Source organism: Passer montanus, unplaced genomic scaffold (genome assembly GCF_014805655.1).
Source record: "Passer montanus isolate IOZ18808 unplaced genomic scaffold, ASM1480565v1 scaffold28, whole genome shotgun sequence".
Lineage (NCBI taxonomy): Eukaryota > Metazoa > Chordata > Aves > Passeriformes > Passeridae > Passer > Passer montanus.
The window spans coordinates 1,861,705-1,887,538 of record NW_024367483.1 but is presented as its reverse complement, the minus strand read 5'-3'; the positions used below and the strand labels follow the sequence as shown (position 1 = coordinate 1,887,538).

General features: G+C 36.7%; 1 protein-coding gene across 7 annotated transcripts in view; it reads right to left on the bottom strand.

Annotated features, from left to right (window-relative positions):
• EPHA6 (EPH receptor A6) overlaps positions 1-25,834 on the bottom strand; it is a 378,018-nt gene that overhangs the window by 183,597 nt on the left and 168,587 nt on the right. For all 7 annotated transcript variants that reach the window (XR_005627917.1, XR_005627919.1, XR_005627918.1 and 4 more), the window contains exons 4-5: positions 18,515-18,670; positions 10,012-10,347 (exon numbers count right to left, since the gene is read on the bottom strand). Coding sequence is in view for 4 of the 7 variants with exons in the window: in XM_039713221.1 (XP_039569155.1) it covers positions 10,012-10,347; positions 18,515-18,670 (492 nt within the window). In the remaining 3 variants the exon portion in view is untranslated. The remainder of the gene's footprint in view (positions 1-10,011; positions 10,348-18,514; positions 18,671-25,834) is intronic.

The following is a 25,834-nucleotide window of genomic DNA, read 5'->3' as shown; positions in this document are numbered from 1 at the left end:
GAAATGTCAGGCCATCTTTATGAACCAGCTGTGTTACAGAGCAGTGGTTAACAGAAGAGGAAAAATTACAAAAGGAGAAGATAATGAAGTAAATGTGATATTAGATAAGCTGCTAAATAGATCAATAGATAAAACCTCCTGCAGCATGCTCCTAACCTTGCAGAAAACTGCACTTAGAAACACTTTGGAATGTGATGGTAAAACTTTACAGTCCATGGTGATGCCTTGGTGTCTTTGGGGCAGAGCTGGAGGTGTTGGGACACAACTTCCTTTTACACCAGCTTCCAATTACAAGCAAGTATATTTAAAGTTAAACACTATTCAATACTACATTAGAAAAATGTGATTTCCTCTATTTACTTTCTCTGAAGACTTCCTAAGTCAGACTTGCATTATTTATAAACTGAAATCAATACGTTCTGTAAATTTGCATAGAGAGATGCAGAAACATCAGTTAAAATATTTTCCCTTTTAGAATAAATTGTATCTATGAATGAGATATCAAAATTTCATCTCATGTCCAGTTATTGATATTTCTAGCTAGACAAAAAATGTATGAATTGAGGGAAAAGACAAACTCTTATTTTCTCTATTTTTGTTAGACTGAAGCCCATCATCCTTGAACTGAATTTCCTCAATCCCAATATTCCCCTACCCTATAATTTTTTTTTAAGTCCTCACTGATCTTAAGTTACAGAAGAGAGAAAGAAAGAAAGAATTGTTAGAAAATTTTAGAACACTCTAATTCTGAATAATGGAGCTTGGAGATTAATAGTATGTATATATGTATGTATGAACCAGTTACTGGAATCAGACAATTTTTTTACAGACAAATTTCAGCTAATATAATATGATGATAATTAATTTCTAAACTGTAAAACTCAGTATTGGAAGCTGGCTGAAGAACTTGTCAGTAGTTTACAGGAACATACAACAGCTGTTTGCCATGTATAAGAAGTTAGAATTTATAAATCACTTAGAAAAGGCTCAATAATCTCTAAACACTTCAATACCATTACAGATCAAGCTCATTATTTAGAAGCTGTTGCATGCATTATTTAAAGTAATATGGAAAAAAAAATTTAAAAAACAACTTTATATTCAGACAGAATAAGCACAAAGATAATTCTTGCAAATGTAAATTCATTCAAAGAATAAGATTTAATTAACATTGCAGCAATTTATAAGGTTTGTCATTAACTTCAGCAGAAAAGTTGTGACTCATTATCCAAATATTGAGGATGAAGGCAAAAGAGTTAGAGGAGTGTTCAGGGAACAGGAGCAGAATTAGGACTACATTGCATTTTTATCCAGTGGGACATCTGTAACTTACTGGTAGTAAAAAGCTTTGGGACATTACATCTAATTTTGCAATTAGAGATTGCTTGTAAATATTTGCTTTAAAACTTTAGTTTTAAAATGCTGGGGGTTTAATGTAAAAGATGACATTGTTATTTCAAGAAAGAAATATGGTGATGAAATAAGTCCAATTTAAAGTCCAATTTAAAGTCCTGTTTAACAAATTATTAAAAATTTTAAAATTATTAAAAATTTTAGTTTATTTTTCTTACTATAAATTCTTTCATTACCATGGCTTTTTCTTTCACTCAGGTTTGCCATGGGAATGGTTTTGTGAGTCATCTTCATTCTCCTGTTGGCTATCGTGACTCTACATGTAAATAGCAAAATAGATCACTTGTATCTGATGCAATGTATGACACTTTAGCAAGCAAAACCAACAAAACACAAAATACTCTGAAGAGCCAGTCCTTCACAAGAATTAGTTGCACTTGCTCCAGGTCAAGAAGTATGAAAAGGATTTAAAATGGTTTTATTGAAAAAGTCTACTTTAGAACTTCTAGCCATGTCTTGAATACCTGATTATTCCTGTTCAAGTGAAGATTTTAAGGGAAGCCTTACAAAAAGAGAAACAAAGAAAAATATGCATATTTAATATGCAAAAATCAGTTCTCACAGGAAAAGAGAGATTGCATGCTGGATGGAAATAAGATTTAGCAGATTATGAGTGTGGCTTTTTTCCCCTTTTGCCCCTGGCCAAGAATGCATCCCCCAATCCTGACACTTCTTGTCTCATCTCTGACAGATGAGGATTCAGACTCAAATATAAAATCTCACTTCAAATAGGTGTTTTTAAAATAAAAGACTGTTTTTAAATACAGCATGCACTTCTAAATTAAATATTAGGTGTGCATACTCTGGCTACTATAAACTTTCCAGAGGAGCAATCTTTATTATTCATTCACAGAAGCACAGCATAGATTTTACCACAGTAGGAAAACATTTAAATATGCAACACAAATATGAAGACAACAAACAGATGTCTCTCATTGTTAGTCTGGGCAGAAAGCATGTTAGTATGGGTAAAAGCATGCTATTAGAAATATCTTGAAGCTAACAGAGCTATAAAATAAACTTCTAAAGCTTAGGAAATTATATGAATTTGAGCCTGCTCTCATTCCAAAGTGCACAACTTGATGCCATTATTGTGTATAAATTAAAACTACTTCCAAAATGTGAGCCTAAGGAAAATGCATATGGAAGAGTCAAGAGTTGTTGAGTGTAATGAAGAAACTACTTTTAGGAAGCAAATTAATCAGGCAAACTGTTGAAACATTATTGCTTTAAAGACCCTGAACATTATAAGAATAGGTTTGTAATTTCCTGTGTCTTTCATTTTGAACACATTCCCTAAAGATTTGTGTCAAAGTCATGAGATGTATAAAAATCAGTTTTTTCAGATTGACCATTTATGATTAATGTCTTCCTTTGCTACACTTAACCAAAGTCACTATTACCAAGAACGCAATAGAAATCATAATTTCACTTATCATGCACTGGAAACACCAGAGTTTCCTTTGGTTTTGTGTTGTTCTTATTTTTTTCTAGTTTGATTGGCTGGTTTTGTTTTTAATGAAGTATCTTTCAGAAATGCTTATGTAAACTTTGAAAACAGAAGGTTCTTAATGTAACTCTGAAGATTTTCCTGAGTTGGTCAATTAACATTTGTTGCAGAAGTTTCTAATTCACTGATTCAGTTCATATCTGAAATACCTTGTTCCCTACCCTGACTAGAATACTCAATGATAGTGATCCTTTTCACTGTGTATCATTCATTGTGAGAGGTTCCAGATAACTGAAATGTGCTTAATTATCTTAACATGGCTCTTAGGCGAGTGTGGAGATAGCACCAATGAGCTTATCTAACATTCTAGTTAAAATCACCAAAGTCAATAAATACACATTTCCTTCTTAGGGGTTTTGATCATGTGCTGAATGCCCTTCACAGCTACTGACTACAACAGGAACAAACAAAATCAAGGCATATTTCTTATTTCAGTGCTGTGTGCCTGTCAATTTCTTTGTAATGACTATTTTACGTATTCCTCTACAAATGCCCCTTTCACAAATTGAAATAAACTATTGTTATTAAATATAAAATTGTTGCAGCACTTGGGTGTTGCATTTTAGTGGCTACAACTGAAATCAGAAATCTGCTGAAAATGCATGTCATGGACAAATTGCTAATGGTTATAAATAATGGTGCACTCTGCAATGAAAGAAACTATTACAGAAGCTGACAGACCACGCTGGTAAGTAAATTGTGGGAAAAAATACAGCATTGATTAACCCTTCACCTTCTCATTCAAACTATAATTTAATTTTGTTCTCCTGATATTGTGCAAGTTAGAGAAGTGTATCTTAAAATATATGCATTGGCTGACTCACTTATGCCTAATTCTGGTGTATGAGAGATGAAAGTAAATGCAACCAGGTTGACTTTTGCTGCCTTAAAAAAAAATGAGTGGCCATCCAGATTTTTCAGCAGAAAAATCTGTTAGAAAATTCATAAGCATTAAAAAAGCAATTCAGGAAATAAATCAAGATTGTTTCAAAAGCTACTTCTCTCCTATGAATACTGTATCGTAATCAGGCATATGTGTAAAGAAACATCAGCTACAAGTAGTGTAGCTGTACAGAGGTAACCAGCAGATGAAAATCTGTGACTAATAATTATGTTGCACAAAGACCATGGCTCTAAACTCTTAATTCTGGCAGACCTGTACAAGTCTGAGAACTGAGATGCAGAATTTCTCTCTTGAGGTTTTCTTTCCAATTGAAAATGGTTAATTTATATAAACACTGCTATAAATATGCATACATATTCATATCATAAACACACTGAATATTGTTTAAATAATGCTGAATTCCTTTAAAAATGTATTGTTTAAATGTATTATCATGCATCTTGAGCTTTTTTTAGAAATTGTAGTCTTTGCTGTCTTCACATCTCCTTCAATATAGACATTTACAGACTGTCCCTAGTCAGTCACCAAGAAGTTGATATTTCTCTTTAAATTTTTCACAAAAATAGCATCAGCAATGCAGATGTAGTGTTGGGTGGAACTCCCAATGCAACTGTAGATGTCCAGTAAAAAAACGCCACAAAGTTATTTTTTATTGTAATCTATAAAAATGTCATGTTTTTTCTTTCATGTGGGCAGGAGCTCTAGCAATGCCTGATGGAGGGTTTTGTCACTGTCTTATAACTGGCTTTTATCCTTATTTATGGATCTGCTATTCCAATAACCAGCCATTTAGAAGAGCTGCTCCTTTGGATTGATAAGCTATTAACATAAACAGATTGGAAGATGGTTCAAAGGGGCTTCATCATGTCATTATGTAAAGAGAGGCTTTCTTGACTTCAAAGTCACACGTGACAATCTTGTCTATAGAGATTTGAGACTCAGAGGAAAAAAGGAAAGCTGACTTTTGATTAGGGTGAATGTTGGATGCTACAGCTACATTAATTTAGGATGAATGAACAGGGAACTCCCCTGCCCCCCCTGTGAGCATCCTGAAACTCGAGTGTCATCAGCCACAAGGATTAATCTTGATAAACTGATAAACTGTCCTGGTAGTGTCACTGAGACACAGAATGTCAGCCAGATGAGGCTCTTAACCACTTACACCATCTCCACAGTGATTATGATATTTCACGCCTTTAATTCATGGTGATACAGTCGTGTTTATTTCTGGAAGAGATACTGATGTCCTTCCAGGTATTCATCAATTCCCACAGCAATGAGTGATAAGAGGTTCCTTTTTCTACAGACTGTCTCCACTGAACTATAAATATGTCTGAGGATCCACCTGTACTAGAAATGGACCTTAACTTAGACAAAAGGAATTAGATTAAACACTTCCAAACACTGGAACAATTTTACCATCAAATTAGGAAACACCACCTACCATGCATCTGCCAATGGCCCATATAAAAATAAGATATCTTACACAACAGAATCCTGGGGTGTGACTGAAACTCTTGATTTTACCATCAGATTAGGAAACACCACCTACCATGCATCTGCCAATGGCCCATATAAAAATAAGATATCTTACACAATAGAGTCCTGACAGATTTGCACTTCTGGGGTCTGACTGAAACTCTCAGCTGTCAACACTAGACAGACACAGAAAAATGAAACAAGTGTTTAATACCGTGGTAGGGTGTGTGCCCTCAGAGTGAAGCTGCTCATGCCTCAGAGGTCTTTGATGTCACAGAGTCACCCACAAACTGCAGAACTGAGCAAGGAGAAGACTTTCCAGGATGCAGTGGCAGAAAGGGAATTTCTCCAGTGTAAACATTCCACAACATGGGATATGTCTCATACTCCCATTCCCTGTAGTGTTAAAACCCTCTCTGCTCTAAAGGAATAGAATTTATGAATGAACAATGAATGAAAGCATACAAACTGGTATTTGGAAATAGGAACTACTGTTTTAAGTTCTGTTTTGCTTAATTATTTATTTTTTACTACGTTAATTATGCATGAAAAACCCCCAATACGTCTGAATTTTCTTTAGGCAATGCACACTATGGCATGCTAAGAAAATTATATATTGAGATGTCTATTCCTTCCATTAGTCATAAGAGAAATGTAAATTACAACTCAGCATATAATTCTCTGCTTCTTCACACAATGATTTAAAGTTGATTGAGCACAATTACTATGTACTCAGCATATTTACTGCTGTATAAAACTTTCTCTCTCTCATAAAGAAAAGGCATCCAGGCACTTTTCTGAACAATAGCATTGTTAAACATTTTTTGATGAGGCTTTTTGTGAAAACATGTTTTATCTTTCAGTTGTTTACAAATCACTTTAGCAGTGGTTTGGGAAAGTGCTTTAATATGTACTAATGTTCCTTCTTGAGCAGGAACTTTGCTTAAGTGGTTTTCTGAGCAGAATCCTGTTTATCTGTCCATTTATCTGAGTTTAAATTAAGGATTTATTCTGGTATCTCAAAACACTTTGAAACAAAGCTACTGAAGGGTAGCACATAGATCACTGTAGCACATAGATCACTCCCCTCATCTGCAACATTTGTACCTCCCAACACACCATGCCCTATCCTTGTTTGCCACACTGGCTGGACAAAACACTGCTGTGATTGTACAAGACCATAAATACATATATTTTCTTGGCTAGCCAGTCAACAGGAAGGCTGAGTGGTCAGTCAGCTGGTGACTAATACAGAAAGCAACCCTCCATGTAGCTCAATTTTGCTTTTCAACTTGCAGAGCTAACCAAGGGCTTGGTGACTGAAGGGTCATTCTTCACAATTCTGCTGAATCTTTTTTGCTGTTATCAAACTCGTGTTGGCTAATGGGTTCGTATTTCTTTGTGGTGCCTGACAATGTGACCACAGAAATTTGGTTTCTTTATGAAGCCAAGGGTTTAAAACCAAACCCATGGATGTCAAACTTATGAGTCCTTGTATAAAATTAAAGGAAAATGTAATCAATATTACCAAGCAAATTTTACAAGACTTACTCATATTAATGTTGGTAATTTTTTTTTTTAGTATTTGATCAAGTCTGGCAATGATTTAGACATCAAATTACAGAGAGGTTTGAGGGATGCAGTTTGCAAAGCCATTTTCAAGTGTTACTTTCCTTCAGTCTGCTCCTTGTCACTGTCAAAGCTGAGTACCACTCTTAATCTTGTTGATACTTGTGACTGCATGAGAAGGAAGTTAAGATTTTAATATTAGTTGTGGTAGGGCTCTGTGCATAATAATCAGCTTTAATCACTTTTTAATTAGTTTGCTTCTCCTGTCAGCAAATATTCCCCCTCTTTGATGTTTTCAGACTACTCTCTTCACTAACATGACAGAATGCAATTCAGTTTCTGTGGATGCCCACAGAACTCTTCACTGAATTACTTAATTCAGCAACATTGTTCTCCAAAAAGAGAGAAAAGAAAATCCCCTGAAGAACAAGCTAATAATTTTGCATGCTTAATGACAAATCTGTTAATTTCACACAAACCAGTCAAAAGAAAAGGCCACTAGAGGGAAGTAAATCCAATATGGTCAAAGAAAATAAAATAAAATAAGAAAAACCCTTCTCTAAATGATTGTAGCTAACAGAGTGGTTTGGACTTACAACAGCAGAAGATTTTGGTCTGTATTCTTAACAAAGATATGACAACTGAATAAAACAATTATTGTATTTATAAAGAGGTCTTGCACTTCTTGCATTGTGCATACCAAAACCATTAAAACAGTATGTAGGAAAAGATTGCATATTAAAAGGTAGTATCAACACGGGATAAATATGTTGTGTGGGCATAATTTATTGCACACCTGTATCTTTCGTATTAGACACATATCAAATGCAAAAAAATTGATTTAAACCAATATCTTTGGACTTCTGGTAAAGTGGTCCTTGTAAAAACATATATATTTTTGTTGTCATGTCATATGTTTAATCTTGGATCTTTGTTTTCTATGAATATGTGCACAAACCTGCAGCATCATGCAATAACTACTACCCATTTCATCTGAATTAAGATTATAAGGAAAGACTACCAGCAGTGAGTTTATAATAAAACCTCTCCAATGTTCCAAAGCCTTAGTTCCACAGCTTGCTTTTCTGAGGTTGGATACCCTAGCTTTTTCTATATCCCTTCTTATTTATGACTAAAAGTAACTCAAAAAGATGTCCATTTTTCTCTCCATACTTTCCATCAACAAAAACTCCATTAATTTTCTTCCACATATCATAAAACACTGCATTTTTTTCTTGTCCTTTTAAATATACATTCACCCTGCTTATAGTTTTATACAACTACACAGCCTGTAAGCCTATAGGAATGTTTTTCTTTTTTAACTACATTTTATATATGACTCCATTTCATTTATTACAGCACTCTCTCAAGCATAGCTGTCTTTTTATATCCAGATAAACTGAGAGATATTCTGAAAATCTGGTCTTAAATCCTCTGAAGTCTTTCCAATAGCATTTTTGGTAATGTAAGAATTATTAAAGGGAATGCAAACAGTCTAGAGTTTACTGTCAGTATGTCAAACACTATCAAAGCATTGGTCTTTTCCCTGTTTTGAGTAAACTGCAGAGAAAATCTATATCCTTAACCAGGGACAGACAACTGCAAAAGACATTATTTTTTAAAAGCTTACTACTTAAATATCTCAAGCTGTGTTCACACAGCTGTTATCCACTTTAAAAATGAACTGTATTTCAGGTGACCTCCACCTGGGTGAGCTTGGTGACTGTATGTAATACCATGGAGCAAAACATCCAAAAGGAAGTTTACACAGGGAAAGTATACACAGGGGAAGTTTCTGGCACCTCACTTTCTCCCTTTAGTGAGAAAGGAAAAGGGAGATGCAGGTTTCCAACATGATACATTGCCTCAGGACTTCAGGCAATTCTCAATGCAAGGCCTACATATTATTAGGCATCTTACATAATCAGCTCTTCTGTTACAATCATGGACAGTGAGCGAGTGGGTTTTGGGCTTTTTCAAATAAATTTTCATGAATATTATTAGTATTGCCATCATTGTCATTATTATCACCATCATCACAGCAAGCTGTTCATTTTTGTATGCCCAAAGGCAAACGAGTCATTACTTACTCATCAATAAAACTACTCATCCCAGATACACAGGTAAGCAGATTTTTGCTAGGCTGCTCAGTGAAAGAACCCAGGGCCTTCCCTACAAGTGGAACATAACAGGATGCTCCTGAACATTAGCACTTTTACTTAGCAGAAGCATATCATCAAATGTGTTCTACTCCAAACAGCAGTTCTGCCAGCTCAGTTCCTGTTCTACATTAAACACTTCAGCTGCAGTTGCAATGTCACTGCACAGCAGGTGAAAAACATTTCTGGAACAAATGTCAGCAAGGGATAATTCTGAAATAACCTTCTTCACTACAGTTACACCAGCCAGAAGAGAGCAGTGCTATATGGATTGCCTTGTTGCTAACCTATGATGCTGTTTCCTGGCACAGTAAGTATTTCTAAAGAAGAAAGAGTTGCAGAAATAAACAAAAAAAAGAGAGGTCTTATCGTTTCTCATGTTCCTCATGAAGATTCACCTTGGACATGAATTCAAACTGAAATGGGGCAAAAAAAAGCTCAAAATAACAATGCAAAGTTCACAAAGGAAAAAAAAAAAATTCTATTAGGATAGCTCACCTGAGGAAATGGCTCATTCAGATGCAGAAGTATCTTACAGTGAGGTAAGCTGTATTATCTGTGCTATGAAACACAGATACCAAGGAAAGTGAATTCAATTTCACTCTGCCTTTGAATTATGGAGCTGTAATGGTTAACCTATGGTGTTCTACTCTTGCAAAAGTGAAGTTGCAAAAGCACCAGACAGACTCCAATCCTGAAGAATCACTGGCACAGCTGGTCTCAGATGGCTAAAGCCTGCACTTTAATTTTAAACAGAAAGGTATGGGTTTGCGTCTTGTGTAATGGGGTCAAAGGCAACCTTCCAAAAGCATTTAATGCCCTCATCATCAGAAGCTGAAAGCCGTCATGGAAAGCACTTAAAAACATGCAGCAATCTGCAAAACCCCCTAACCACCAACCCAGGCTTCCAAGAAACACAGGATCCCCCAGCGCGCGCCCAGGTGGCAGGGACACGGCGACAGACACGCGGCACTTACCATCTTGGTCCGTGGTGACCGTGATGGCCGTGAACTGCTTGGGGGAGAAGCTGAGCTCCGAGACGCCGTTGGTGGCCTCGATCTCGAAGGTGTAGTTGACGTGGGACACGAAGTCGAGCACGGTGACGGAGGAGTTGGTGAGCCCCGTGTGCCGGGGGATGAAGCGGATGCCGCCGCCGCAGATCTCACACTGGCTGGCGTCCGAGCCGCACTTCTTACAGACCACGCTGTAGGTGAGATCCTTCCTGCCGCCCGTGTCGCTCGGGGGGCTCCACTCCAGCATCAGAGCTGTCTCGTTGATGTTAAAAACCACATTCCTCGGAGCGGAGGGTGGCCCTGCAGAAAAGGAGGGGAAGGCCTGGTAAGCCAGTGTTAGCTACTTTGGAGAAAAAAAATTGCCTGAAGGCAATTATTTGCAAATAACAGCTAATTTTCAATGACAGATTCAATGTAAAAGTTAAAAGTTGTCTACATACAATCCTTATAAAAAAAAGGAACAATAAATCGGTGACATCATAAAAAGCTGAATAATCAAAACAACTTAGAATTAATTCAGAAAGAATTTAAGACAACACAAAAAAAGACTTGGGAACGTCAAGCCTAGACTACATAACCCAAATTTTCAATACATGGCTCTTGCTGCTGTAGGGTACTGAAGTAGAGCTCTAACTGCAAAATTTATATCCTTACTTTATGTCTAGTAATGTAGGCTTTTCTGAGACTAAAAATCTTTGATGTTTTGTAAGAGACAAATTGAGTAATAAATAAATAACAGCTTTGGAATGAAGACAAGAGGTAAAATTGTTTGTATTAGTTTTGTACTGCCAGATATTTATTTCTCTCCTTCACTGCTTATCCCAAGGGATTTCTTTGCTGCTGTTCATAAACAGGGTTAGGTGGCAACAGGCCAAGACTATTAGGCATAAGAAACAGTTTACAAGTTTTCTTTCTTTCCCACCTGGCATCTCATCAGCATCAGGATAACAGTGAAGACATCAGCTTTTCAACTTAAAGGTCTAAAAGGATGATCAGGAAGCAAGAGAAAAAGTACTTTAAGGCTATGAGGAGGAATGCAAAGACAACAAGCAGGTGTTAGAGCTGTCTGTGCACTGCCAGAGAACCACAAGGGACCCACTTCCAATTTCCCACTCATCACACAACAGTCATGGACTGTCCAACAAGTGCTGAATTACTGTCTAGGCTCACATGGAAATGATATGAGGCTTTATATATAAAAATAAATATATAGAGTGATCTAGTGATTGCTCCCTGCAGTGAGCACTGGTGAGGCACCTCGAGTCCTGTATCCACTTCTGGGCCCTTCACTTAAAGAAAGGCATTGAGGGGCTGGAGAATGTCCAGAGAAGAGCAATGGAGCGGGAGAAAAGTCTGGAGCACAAGGCTGATGAGGAGCAGCTGAGGCAGCTGGGGGTGTTCAGCCTGGAAAAGAGGAGGCCCAGGAATGACCTTATTGCTCTCCAAAACTCTCTGACAGGAGAGTACAGTCAGGTGGGCGTTAGTCTCTTTTGGGTAACAAGTGACAGAAAAAGGGGAAATGGCCTCAACTTGTGCCAGGGGGAGGTTCAGGTTGGACATCAAGAAGAATTTCTTCACAGAAAGAGTAACCAGGCAATAGAATTTACTGCCCTCAGAGGTGGTGAAACCAAATTCCCTGGAGACATTCAAGAAACCATGAGATGTGGCACTTAGTGCTGTGGTCTGGTTTACAAGGTGGTGATTGGTCTAAGGTTGTACTTGGTGATCTTGAAGGTCTTTCCCATCTTAATGGCCCTATAATTCTATGATTCCATATCAGATTCCACAGTCTAACAGAAGAACTTTACCACCTAATTATTTTTTAGATAGGAATTAATGAAGGGGTGATGGAAAGGTACAAATTATTACAGGATATCCGAACAATCTCATCTCAATTTCTTATTGCATTACTGTTCTTCCACTTAACATGTTTCAGGCAAGCACTTACAGATGTATGATTTTCAAAATCAATTTGGATGTAATCTCAAAACATGGATGTGGAAAAATGTGAGGCCCTATACTCCCAGTGTTGATATACATGAGATGACTGTGGTAAACCCAACTGCTGACCTCTGGGGTTTTTGGGCTGAATGAGTTGAATAAGCATTATATTCCCAGCTCTCAATAAAATCACAGTGCTTCACCAATGGTTAGCAGAACTTGGAAAACTTTCAGCTTGCTTTGCAGCTTTTGATGATTTATAAAACTGCCAACAGGACTTAGGCATAAAGTTTTGACTGAGACAGTGGTGAAATTTTGAGTGAGCTTTTCCTTATTTCAGAGTTTCTTAAGCAGACTGAAAGGCTATAAGAAACACTTGCAAGTGACACGAGCTAATTTTTACACAGAGTGCAACATTCATAATTTTTAAGTGATGCCTTTTATTTATTTATGTGGCATAAACATGGGTAAAAAACCTGGCATGCTTGTAAATAAAAAAGCTGCTATTGTGTGGGAGTGCTAATGTGAATAATAAACATCAAGCTTTTCTGTGAACTGTAATTCAGCCACTTTTTCATTTTTGGTATTTACTTGTAACTTGTAATAAGAGAGTAATTAACTTTGCCCTGAAATAAATGATGAGTTACCTGCTGGATTTCAAGCACTTGATATTTAAAACAGATGGAAGTGTTACATTGCTTTGCATTTTTTCAGTGGATAAGTAAGTTTAAAATCTTTTGAATGGATGAGCATTTATTAACACATGTATCTGTCTAGAATTTATGGTTAATAGAAAACCAATCTTCCCACAAAATAACTATGAGGATGACGGCTCTAGCTACTCTGGAAAACAGTCCTGAGATCGGAATAAGCTAAAACCATCACACATTACTTCAGCTTCAGTTCTTATTCTTTATGTTCAGAAGACAGGAATAATTATGTTTCCTCTAAAACCATGCTGTGAGAATTAAATAATGACTGGGTCTTAACAAATTCCCACTGTTAAAACCATGGAGGAGTTTTAGGAATATGGAGGATGAGCCGTAATTGCACTTCCATATGTGCATAACTTTAAGTAGATGAGTAATCCCCTTGAAATAATTGGTAATATTAATGCACGTAAAACTAAGCAGCTGTGTAATTGCTTGAATGATTGGAGTCAGTGTTCTAAAACTGGCTTAAATTTAATCTTACATAAACTATAGATAGTATGACAAAGGTTATCGCAGCTCAAGCTTTTCTGATATTATTTCATCAATTTTGGCAGGCCCAAACAGGAATGAATATAAATCTGGGCAATAGGGGAGTTTTGTCTGCCTTTGTGGATTTTGATTTTCTATCAGATTTTCCTTGTACTATATGGAATGGCACCTACAGAAGAACTGATACAGCAAATAAAATACTTTTTTTAAAAGATATTTTTTCATTTGTACTAAGAGTGAAGGTTTGTGTAGTCGTGGTTTGTGACTTATTTCTCAGTTATAAGAAAAATCACATATTATTGTCCATTCACATTTCAGCGAAAAGGAAAACTATGAATTATGTTAGAGGTGTCTTAAAGTAGATGACTGTCCTCTTGCAAATGCAGGAACCCGCAAACACACTTCATACTGAAGGCCCCTCATGCCAATTTGCATGAGGATTAAATAGCTTTTTAATTGCTGTTAAATTATGCCAGTTAAACTGTGATTTCATGCAAATATTAAGCTGTAATGACATGCAGTGAATCATTTACTAAGATTTAGAACTTGGAACAAAGAGAGACAATTAATTGTAATCCTCAGATTCAGCTAAATTATGTGTCACTGGGCTTTTATGAATGTGGCCTGATTGCTTTGTTATCATTTATAAATTATACAAAGATTATTTGGCACATTGGAAAAAGCTGGCAGCAATAACCCTTCTCAGACATCTGTATGCAAAGCTCTCAGGGTTTTCCTTGTATTGATTTTTAAGAAAAACAAGTACATTGGTGAAAATAAGGGATCCTTTCCTCACAGCAAAATTCATGACTGAGTTTGATGCGAAAGAATAAAATACAGTTCAGATGGATGAGCATTATAAAGACATGCAGCTCTTCTGCTGAGATGGAACTCAGCCAGAGAGCGAGTAATTTCCTTTGCTTCATTTACAAATTACAATGAGGAAGTATTTTGACACTTGATGTGGAGGAGACTGGCATGGATGTCTTATGGTGAAGCAGGTCTGCTCTGAAAGCAACAGAGCTGAGTTTGTGCCTCATGCAGTGCTTTGCACCTCATCTTGTTTTATGTATTCTCTTCCTCTCTGAAGGCAAAGTGCATTTTCCTGTGTGTGGAAACAAGAGGAGCCATCCCAGCACTGCAGAAGTCTGGTGAGGGCAATGCAGTATTTTACACACTTGAGAGTGAAGACTGTCTGGAAAACAAATTGTTACTGTTTAAGTAAGAACTGTCCATTATACACTATTGGACTCTTAGAATTTTATGTCATTGAATACTGAAGTTACAGCAGAAGGGCAAAGACTAACCATCACCTTAGGATACTCAGAATCATCATCTGGCTGTGCCCTTGAGTTCATAATTGTGTTGTGATATCTATATATGTAGCATAGATAAATAGTGTCACTTGATGTAGAATTCCATTTTCCCCTTTTCACTTATTCTTTTCCTGTGAGGCAGGCAGGAAGAATGGAAGCCAGTGACTGCAAACCAATACCTCAAGTCTGAGCATAATGTTAATTGCAAAAAAGTGTGTATATATATAACAACAGAGGCAGTAAACTTCAAGTGTGTTGCCTGATTTTGCTGCTGAAATTCAGTGCTGACTTAAAAATAGAGGATATACTTTGTGGCAGAAGTTATTGAACAGAGCATAAGTTTGTCAGGTTCAAATTGTTTAAGTGTAACATTAAAAAAGAGGAATTCAGACAACTCAGACAATCAACATAAGCCTGCCTGACCTTGAAAAGATGGATCAATTCATCCGATTACTTTATAGTGGGAAATGTTAGACTTTATGTACAGAGTAATCAGACAGGGGATTAGATATGATGCTATTTGTTGCTCACTGTGTATGCACAGATCGCTGATAGAGTACTTGCACATGGCAAAGAAATACAATAAGAAGGAAGAGTAGCAGTGAGAGATTGATAAGAAGTGTAAGTAAAATGAAAAGAGCCTAGGAGAAGGAGATTAACAATATATTCTAATGTAATTTTCATTCCTCTTACTGAAATTAGATTTTTATTATGGTGTTCTGCAAAGTGAACACTCTCCTCCACGAAATGCTACATAAAGTAAAAATGGGAGCTGTACAATTTTGTAAAAGCACACAGTACTTTCACAGAATTAATCAAAGTGGATTTGAAGCTCATCTAGAAAGAAGTGGATGCCTGTCTTAAAACAAGTGAGGGGTTTTTTTCCACAATGCTACATATGTAAATTTCTCAGTACTGAGGAAGAGCTCTGGAGTGAGGAATACTGCCTAACCCTACACAGGAATAAAAAGAGAAAACAAAATATCTATCTTAAGCATATTACCTTGCAGGACATGGGGGAGAAAATGAAATGTGCAACAATAAAGTCAGTCAAAATGTTTGAACATGAATACATTTGTAAGGGGAATCCACTGTTCATTCTGTGTTTCATTTAAGAATATCTCTCCCTTCAAATGTCCCAAGAAAAATTTCTGTTTCTTATGTCATGTCTCATAGGTCAAGATAGAAATCTGAAAATGAATATGGAAAATGCAAAACCAAAGGTGGTTATGTAAAAATGGCATTTCATTTCTGCGCAGCATTTTCTGTCTATTTAGTCAAATTTCCTAATTTTCTTAAAACTTTTCAACTCCTTTTTTTTTTAATAGTAAAAACATGACAGTTTGGAAGGACCAGTCTAAATTCCACTCATATCTGTATCTTTCTTTATTAAATTTAAATTAGCGACATCTGCACAGATCGACCAAAAGCAGCGAGGTTGTATTTGTGACAGAAACATAATTTTAGTAACTGAGAGAGTAAGCAGTGGGGCTAAAGATATCACTTGGGGAATAACTTGGCCTGAAGACTCCCCATTACTGCTGAGGCGCAAGGTAAGAACAGAGTCTGCCTGTCAAGAGCTTCAGTGTCATTAGCAGAGCTGACAATTAATGAAATAATCTCACTTGGGGAATAACTTGGCCTGAAGACTCCCCATTACTGCTGAGGCGCAAGGTAAGAACAGAGTCTGCCTGTCAAGAGCTTCAGTGTCATTAGCAGAGCACTGACAATTAGTGAAACAATGATCACTGTAGGTGTAAGATGAAATCACCTGCTGTGCCAATCAATGAAGAACTGATACCTTGCAGCCTAGGCTGAATAGGAGACGGGTCATGGTGGCACTGAACCCAGAAACCAGAATGTGCTTCACTGTCTCCTTTAGTTCTTCCTTCTCCCAAGTTGAGGAGAGATGAGGCACTGACATCCTGTTGTGGTTGATTTTTGTCCTGCCTCAACTCTCTCAGTTACTTTGGCTGACATCCTCAGCAGGAATGACCAAGGTCTTCCTCACAATTTTCACCCAAGGCAGCTCTCTGCACTCACATTTGTTAAGAAATCAGCAGGGTGTTGAAGTAACTGCACTCTGATGCCACAGGGCTCTCATGCTCCTCCCTACCTTATCAACATACCAGGGTATCAGGGCTCATAACTGTGCCCTGAAAGATAATTATGGAAACATAATGCCATGTTTGAGTAATTTTTTCAAAGAACTCTCTTTTGGCAATGAAAAATCAATGACTTACAAAGAATATGGAGCCACATCTGCAAAATGTATGAGCGAAACCCTCTTCCCAAGCATGAAAGTGTCAACAACACCTGCGATGTTTTGGCTCTGGGAGTAAGTTTTGTGCTTGGGGCATCGATTTGAGTGGAATTATTTGTAATCACCATTTTCCCATGGGAAGCCTGAAAGGATGCAGTTTATTCTCTCACACACTTCATACAAAATGCCAGGCCTGTGTGCTCTGCTCCAAAGTGAGCTGGGCCTAGGGACACTCTCTGACCCCTGAGCCCCTGAGGTATCCAGAGGCTGGGACTTCCCTTCCCCCTGAAAACCTTCTGGTTAGATTAAACAGTTTTCTGCCTTGGGTCTGAGGAGTGCCATTTTTAGTGACCATCACCCTCATGAATTGGATGGACAATGTCTTGGTGTTGGTAATGACCTCAGTGCCTATGGTTTTGTAAATCAGCTTTAAATTATCATGTCTATTCTAAATTTGCCCAGTCCAGTGTCATTGCAAAAAGCAGCACGAGCAGAGGAAGTAGCTCAATTCAGTCAACTCAGTTATTTTTTCGTGATGCTGCATAAAACATCCCAAAACACAGCTATGCATTGATGGTTATTGCAACAGCACTTTGTCTTTAGGGCTTTATCTCTTATAAAGTTTTCTATACTTAATCTGTCAAAATACTTCATTAATTTAACATGTTAGTTTTTCAGAATTCTCTTAATTGTGGCAATTAAGTACCAATATAAAATCATCCACCAAAAGAATTAATAAAATGTTATACTGAAAACCGAGTATCTTAGAGGATTCTACAAAGTCTTTAACCTTTATTAAATAAGTGATTTTAATAGCCTATTAAAATATAGTAATTTTACACACAACTTTTCAAATACTGCTGTTTGTTCCAGTTTTGAGATTAAACAGATATAGTTGCTTTATAATCAATGAATTAATCCCAGTGAGTAATGAACCACGAATGGAAATCTATAAGAAACATTTTATGAAGTGGTAAGAAAACTTACGCTATGTATGTCTAGACATAAGCTCATTGATCAAAGTAATAAAAATCTCTTCTCAGAATTTCTGCCCCCAGAATGGTGGACATCAGGCTTGTCTTAGGGACAAATATAGGGTAGTCTAAAACCACAAAATTATGTATTCTAAAATTCATTAAAAAACCCTAATGAATTTTCATTATCACAGTTGCATAAGAGGGAATAACTCTCTGTTGAAAGAAGGTGATGGTGGAAGAGGTTTAAATTATATCTCATTCTGATTTGATACATTTTTTTCCTTTCTAAAAATTATTTTCTTGTCTTTTTTAGAGTATTTAGTTTTTATTTGATTGTGTGGGGGTATTTCTCTTATATTTTTCATTTAATTCTGAAAAGACAGGGGAGCATGTTACATCAGTTTTTTTCTTTACATGACTCCAGCTTTTTAAAAGTTTTTTGCACAAGCAAATTTTAAAGTATATAAAATGCACGTTACTGGTAGTGAAAACACCATATTGTTATCTATATTACAACAATTACACTTCTTCCTATTACATCTCTGCATTACAAGCTCAAAAGTCACCAAACGAAGAAATCTGGGCATGTTTACAGTTATCTAGACACTAAGCAGAAATATGCCATTTGAATTTTGATTTTAAAAGTATTTTTTGATTAACAGGAATGGAATTCTTCACAAACTCATAGTTTGGGTTTGGTTTTTTTTTAATACAAAACCAAATAAAGGCGGCAACAGAATTTCCAACACTGGTAATGATCAGACTTACGGGTACATGCCATAGTGGGTGGGTCCTTCTCAGCTCTGAAATATCCTTTCTCACACTGGCACACAGAAGTTGCTTCTATGTGAGTCAAACTGTGTGGAGGGCACTTGGAGCACTTCACATTTCCAGCAAATGCTTTATAGAATCCAGGCCTGCAAGCTGCAAAGTAAGAAGATAACTTTCATTAATAGAAGAACATTTTGGTCATAAATAAAATCTGTTCCAAGCCGTAATAATGCTGCTGCTTTCCTTTCCAATCTAGACATAGATGCTTTGATGATACAATTATTGACATTTTTATTTTTGTATATGGACTTAATAAAAATAATCTGTTCTTGGTATATAGTAATGCTGCTTGAAATTGTCTCTAAGTGACTTAATAAAAATAATCTGTTCTTGGTATATAATAATGAATTGTTAAGAAAGATAACTTCCCAATTTTTAGTCAGGCCTCAATGCTGCTTGAAATTGTCTCTAAGTCACTTCACTACTATCACTAAACATTATTTATGTTTTATCTATGTATTAACCAAACAGAGTGAGATAACTTCTATATCTGCCAGAGCTATTAATATGGCTTCCTTACTGAAGTAATGGACAACTTGCAATACCTAAAATATTTAACCCCACAACTCCTGGATGAAACAGAAATGACATCCCCAAATATTGATGGCTGGTCTGAGTTGCCCACAGCACCCCAAAAAACTTCTGAGAGCAGGGCCACATCAGCTGGTCCCTGCTGGCACAAGAGGCTGGAGGATGAGGAAGGGATGAAGGAAGAGATGAAGGAAGGAGACTCTGACACTCTCTAGCACAAACCTTCACAACCTTCCTGACTGGGTTAGGAAACAACCTGGAGAGCAGCCAGCCTTGGGACTGGGAATGTTGGGATGCTCAGAGCTCATCACTCCCCCAGTTACTGGGAGCTGGGGTCCCTGCTGTTCTTAACCGCAGCACAAGCTCGCAAGCCTTTTTTTGCTGGCCTTTGAAGCAAAAACAAATCATTAAAATAAATCTTATCCCAGATCTCTCAGGTCTGCATACTGAGATATTATTTTAAAGTCATCCACAGACTTCATCACACACATTCAAACAGAAATTTCTTTCTTTTTCTGCCAGCTACCACGTCTGCACATGCCAAGCATGTATTGCAGTTTCTGTCTTCTGGCTTCCCCATATGAAAACATTAAAAATTAAAGAGCAACTCAGACATGTGCAGGTCTTACAGGCTCCTTTTCCTCTTAACTCCTCCAGTAGTACAATGGAAACCAGCATTATAAATATAATTTTGAGGTTCCATGTGGCCTTTTCTCACTGTGACATATTCAAGACTATTTTCTTTACATTGCTAGAAGAAATAGGCAGTACTTCCTTTTCTTGTAATAAGATACAAAAAGATGAAAAACTAGGTGTTTTTAAAAGGAACCTCAAAGTATGCATTTAACGGATTCAGTGTCAGTTCATATTAATTGAGTTATTAAAAAGTATCAACTCATAGATAACATATACAGGATCAGTTTTTCTTCTGATTCCATAGGCCTTTCTTGATATAAAAGCAGTTTCAGTAGTAGCTGAATGAAAAGGAGTAAGATGACACTGAAAAAGATAACACTTGATTGCCTCTCAGAACCCAAGAGCCAATTTTTCAAATGCAATTTCAAGAGCTTAATTTTGACCCAGCAATTTCAGCAGTTCTCCTCCCAGTGTGCTGCTCTGACTTTGCTGAATAGACATTAGAGAGGTATCCTGCCCTGCAGTCACTGGCTGGGGAAAAAAAAAAAAAAAGGATTTCTGGTGTTAGAGATAAAAGGGGTGGGAACAGCAGGGATTTTCCCCTTGGAAGTAGGCTGCTGGTCTGACGCAATTGCGATGATAGTGAGTGGCAATTTTCCCTGATTGGAAAGGCAGCAGGTTTGGTGCAGGGAAGAAGGCAGCACTGTAGACACAGGCTGTAGGCACTGACTCCTCTCAGCTTTGCTGGAAGGAAGAGAGGAGGTAAGGCAAAATTTGGGGAAGGGTGGTGTGCTTCCCTGCTTCCTCCTTATCTCCTCATGCCCAAATCCTGCCCTGATAAATATTAAATTCTTGCTTTATTTCATATGCTATGCTTGTGACTCAAGAGCTGACAATTCAAGATTACAGTTTCATTCAATGCAAAATGAGTGCTCTTTAAAATCCTTATGACTTCTGAAACTCATGTCTGTCAGTTCTGAAGTCATTCCTTCTTCCCTTCTGTCCCCCAAACAACAAATTATTTTGGATCAAAAGAAACACAAATTTCTCTTTCAAGAGCAATATTTTGTATAAAATTCAAGAACTTCACTATTTAAAAATCAAACTCAAGGAGAAGATTAATTTCTAATTGAAACAAAACCAAATGTTTTATTCTGAAATGGTAGTCTCTATTGTATTTAAAGCAATTATGGTTTTGACATGGTAAGTCTTTTAAAAGAAAGCACATAGATACTCATTGAAAAGGTGGAGGGGAATAACAATGGATTAGGGCAGATCATTTTACTTCTTCTGAAGTCAACTCAAGTACATCTATCCCTTAAGTCAAGTATGTACCAAATTCAGTGGCAGAGAAGCTACAAGGGATACCAGGAAAGCTTTCAATTGAGAGGTTTACAGAGGTATTAACAACCCACTCCTCACCCAAATACAGAATCTCACAATCGTGATTATTGATATTCCAAATAAAAACAGCCCTTCATAAACAAGATAAAATAACATAAGCTGAAAGCCCCAAAATGATCACAAGCTTGGGAAAACTCATCCCTCTGGATAACTCAGGACTGCCAGCACTCATGGTGGAACAAATTGAATTGTTATTCTGTCAAAGTCAGAGAATATGCAGGCTAAGTCTGAAATACAGCACTTCAGCTGCTGTACATATCTAAGCTTAGACTCTGATAACAATTATTGAGTTCCAGCGGCAAATTAACCAAAATAATTACTAAATTTACCATTTTCCATAGAAAATGTGCAAATTATTTCTAATGATTGACTACTCAAAAAAACCCAAAACAACAAACCCTCAAAAACCAACAAAAAATTTTGTTTTTATCTGTGTTACCACAGAGTATTTTTTCTACCTTCCAGGTCACTGGGTGACATCTTGTTTCCCCTAATGTTTTCTACCAGAGGTGACTTTGTTACTGATTATAGAAAATGTATGAAATTTGACTTTTGTAAAGCCTGGGAAAAGACAGTATATTGTCTTAAAGGTTCAGTAATTAGCAGGGTATCTGAATGAACAATTTAGGGACACTACAGGTTTCTCCAATGAAATATGAGTGATTAGGCAGAGAAACACTGATCATTTAATTAGGTTAAAAAAAGATAACACATCTCTAAATGTGCTTTGCTGCAGCTTCATCTGGATTTGACCGTGAGTTTTGGAAATTACAAAAGTTTCATAACTGATTTAATTTTCCTTATTTAACGTTGAATAGATGGGATTTAGTTTTGTTTGTTTATTCCATGGCCACCTGAGGGTCTTTTGAATTGCCCAGTCCAGTAAATAAGGCCATGGCTCCATTACTCCAAAACACAGCCGTGGGCTGTCTTGTGGAAGAATCTTTAGTGCTCAAGGCTCTTATAGCCATTAAGTTCTTCCCCAGCCTCAGGGGTGCATATTATATAGACACAAAACTGAGAAAATAAAAATGCAGCAATCATCTGACTGGTCATAAGACCTTGTTCCTTCAAAAAAACCAAAAGCAGCATTTTCACTGCTCTGTGGGAGCACATCATTGTCCAAGATTCCAGTTTATAGTTGTTTCAGTTTTGTAACATCTGAATTGACCACTACAGTTTTCCTCAAAGATGAGTCCAAAGGAAACCTAGGAACAACTTTTAGGCATGTCTGACACCGTTGGTCTGGGAGTGGGAAGGTATTTGTCATGAAAATGGATTTTTTATAGCTTGCTGAGAACTCATCAATCAAATTAAATCAAAGAAGACTTCGTTGTCATTTACAATGAATGGCAACCATCAGTAACTGTGGAAGAGGTGTTTTAATCTTTCTGAATCACACTGTTATGCATTTCCACCTCATATATTTTTTTAACCTTGCTTACTGGATCCCCCAAATGGCCTGTGAGAGTGGTATCTTTCATACTTGTTATATTCTGAAAGATCTCAATTTTAAAGTCCTCTTACCCCTCTTCTATCTGCTCACTTTATAAAAAGGGCAATCCAATAAGGCCTGTTCTATTCTACTACTGTGCAGAAAGAAGGAACTATGATAATACTTTAACCAATTTATATTTTAGCAGAAGAGTCTAGAAAAGATAGAAAAGAACGTCAAATAAAGAAGGCAATGAAAGTTGGATGCTTTATATTAAAAAAGGCAGAATACAATCACAAAATCAATATTAGGATATTACAGAATTAGGACAATAAAGCTATGAGGAAAACCTTTGATTGTGAGCACTATCTGGTTAAATAATTTCATCTTTCTCACATGATTCTTGTTTTATTCAGGCCATGAATGGACTGTGAGGGGGATTCACTTTGGGTCATGTTCAAACTGATAGTGAGACTGTGCAGAATGATTTGCTAGAAACCTGAGGAGAATCCAGTGGAGGAAGGTCAGCCACCACAGATTACAGATTATCAAACATGCTGGTTAGTTCAAACTACAAAAATAAAAGACATCATGGTATCCAGAAAGCAAAGCTCTAGTTTGATTTAGTTCCTACACAGAGTAAGGATGGGACAGGTGACACCGCTAGAAAACTTAATGAGAGAATGAGTCAACTTTGGGGGACAATAGACTGATTTCCCTTTTTTATTTGCAATAAACTTGATAATTAATATTTCTGGGTGCTATGGTCTGCACTTAAATGCATGTGTGTTCAAATGCTGCAGTCAATATCTTCTCTTGCTGATATCTCTGCTCTCTAATATTTCTATTCTTAGATTTGGAGAACTGATAGGAGCATTACTCCAACCCTTGACTTTAGAGAGGAGCAAGGCAGAGGAGACAAAAAGAGGCAGGTATAAGGCTGCTTCTTCAAATATGGTATTTACAATAGGTAAATGAAATTAAATGTTCTTCCTCTTTGAGCTCTTTTTTTCCCCCCTAGTGACTCTTCTATAATTCCCGAATTTCAATATTCTGTGGAGTTTTTAAAATGAAAATTATTAGAAGAAATGACATAGGAAATAACTGCCACATATCAAACAGTATTTTCAGTTCACATCAGTGCAGTTTTTCTATGTATAAATCACTAGTTTCAATACAACAACTTGAACAATTATTCAGGTCACACAGCATGATTTAAAAGAATCTGTGGTTTATCCAAAAAAACACACAGACAAGATATACAATTATATTAATTTTTTCACTGCCTGTCATACTAGGTACAATCCAACAGCTCATCAAAGAGCTGGGGGCTGTGCTACACAGCCCAGGTGAATACTCTTCTGCACAGACTCGTTTTTGTACTACAAATACAAACAAAATCCTAAACAAAACAAAACCAAGCATCCTAAACACTAGACTGGCATTTAAGAATATTATTCTATATACATAAGTACTACTCAAGGAAAGAGATGGAAAATGTTTTCAATCCTGATAAAACTATTTTTCACTTAATTCTTAGAACCAGGTGAATTTTTTTTCCAGACTAATACAGTAAATAAAATTTACTACTACAACAGGTAGATGGCATGTAAAGGTGTTCCACTGAATACAGAATTAGCAAATTAGTGTTCCAATACAATAAATCAATACAAAATTAGCAAAATAGGCCATTTCATTGAAATACCAAGCATTGAAATCCAGATAAAGACAACATCCATAAAAAAAAACCCTGTTCATAACACAGGCTACACAGCTGCAAAGAGGGGCTGCACACTTTTCAAATTACCCCTTAAAAATGTTTCATAAACTGTATTCACGAGTCAAAAGAGATTTTTCTTAAGAAAAAGTTTCTATATTGCAACTTACAGGAGTTTTGTATGTTTTTATTTCAGATACACCTTCCTAAAGTCTCACAAGTGACAAAAATGGCTGCAAGACTGAGGTGCTTTATCAGTGATGGAAGGAGAGAGAAACCACCAGCATGCACCTTCACTCATTTGTGCTGCTGACTCTGTGGTGGGGATCCCTGAAGTCAAATTGGTTGAGGTGGGAACTATAAATACTCAAATGCACTGTTCCACACCCAAATTAGTCTTTATTTCTGTTGATATTTTATGGATAGACCCCATAGAAAAATCAATTGCATAATTAAACAGATTTAATAAACACTTAAAGGAGACACTAGAAACACTGCTTTCTACACTGCATAATTTTTAAAGGAGCATCACTGTGTTTTAGGAAGATAGTGAATTAAAGGAATCAGTCAGGCTAATTAGGGCACACAATAGAAATGGTAATCAAGGAACATGACAGCAGAGAAAAAGTAGGCAAGTAATTTCCTGCAATATATCACTGCATACTCCTGGGATCAGGAAGGTCTGCAGGAAAAGAATGAAAGGAAAAGATCATTACAGCTGCAAGCAGCCATCTCCAGCATCTCCAGTAATCATCTTTAAACAGAAAAGGAGAAATGTAACCCTGAGAACACTTCAGGGCAATGCAGAACTTACTGAGTCCTCAAATCTGTCCACAGTTGCTGTGAAAACTCTATTTTTTAGTATAATATCAGTAATGCTTTATTTCATTGTTCTTTCTTTTTAATTTTTAGTCATTGTTCCATTGTTCAGATTAGCTGGAAGGACTTTTGGGGGGAAGAGATAAGGCAGGAGTGTGTAAGTTTCTCAACTCTGTAGTGAATGCAGCCACAAGAAATATCATTTATTGTAACTACAGAAGGAACCAGTGTTTGGTGGAATTTCTCTGTATTTTTTCAAGAGGAATTAGTGTTTAGCTTCTCTTTTCAAAGAACTTTTTATGTTCCTGTGTACAGCCGAGGACTAACTTATCAGAAGACACTGCAAACAGGCAATAGACCATAGCAAATATTTCTTTCTTCAATAGGAAAAAATGGTCTGAATAGATCAGATCCATTTTTTGCCTAATTCCTTTGCACATTATCTATCTCCTGTATCTGTTGGTGAGATCAGTTACAGAAGCACAATTTCCTGGCCTGAATACAATAACCAAATGCTAAAAAAATCCCTCCCACTATTAGAAAGCTTTAACGTGCCTTCATACCAGATACATGTACAAAAACTGCTCACACATGGAGAGCAGTGTGTCAATCATATTATATCCGTATGATATATTTTATATCAAATGCTATCTTGTATGTTGTTATTCTCCCTCTACGTCCCTTTTACTGGGATTATAAACTAGTTTCTGTTGTC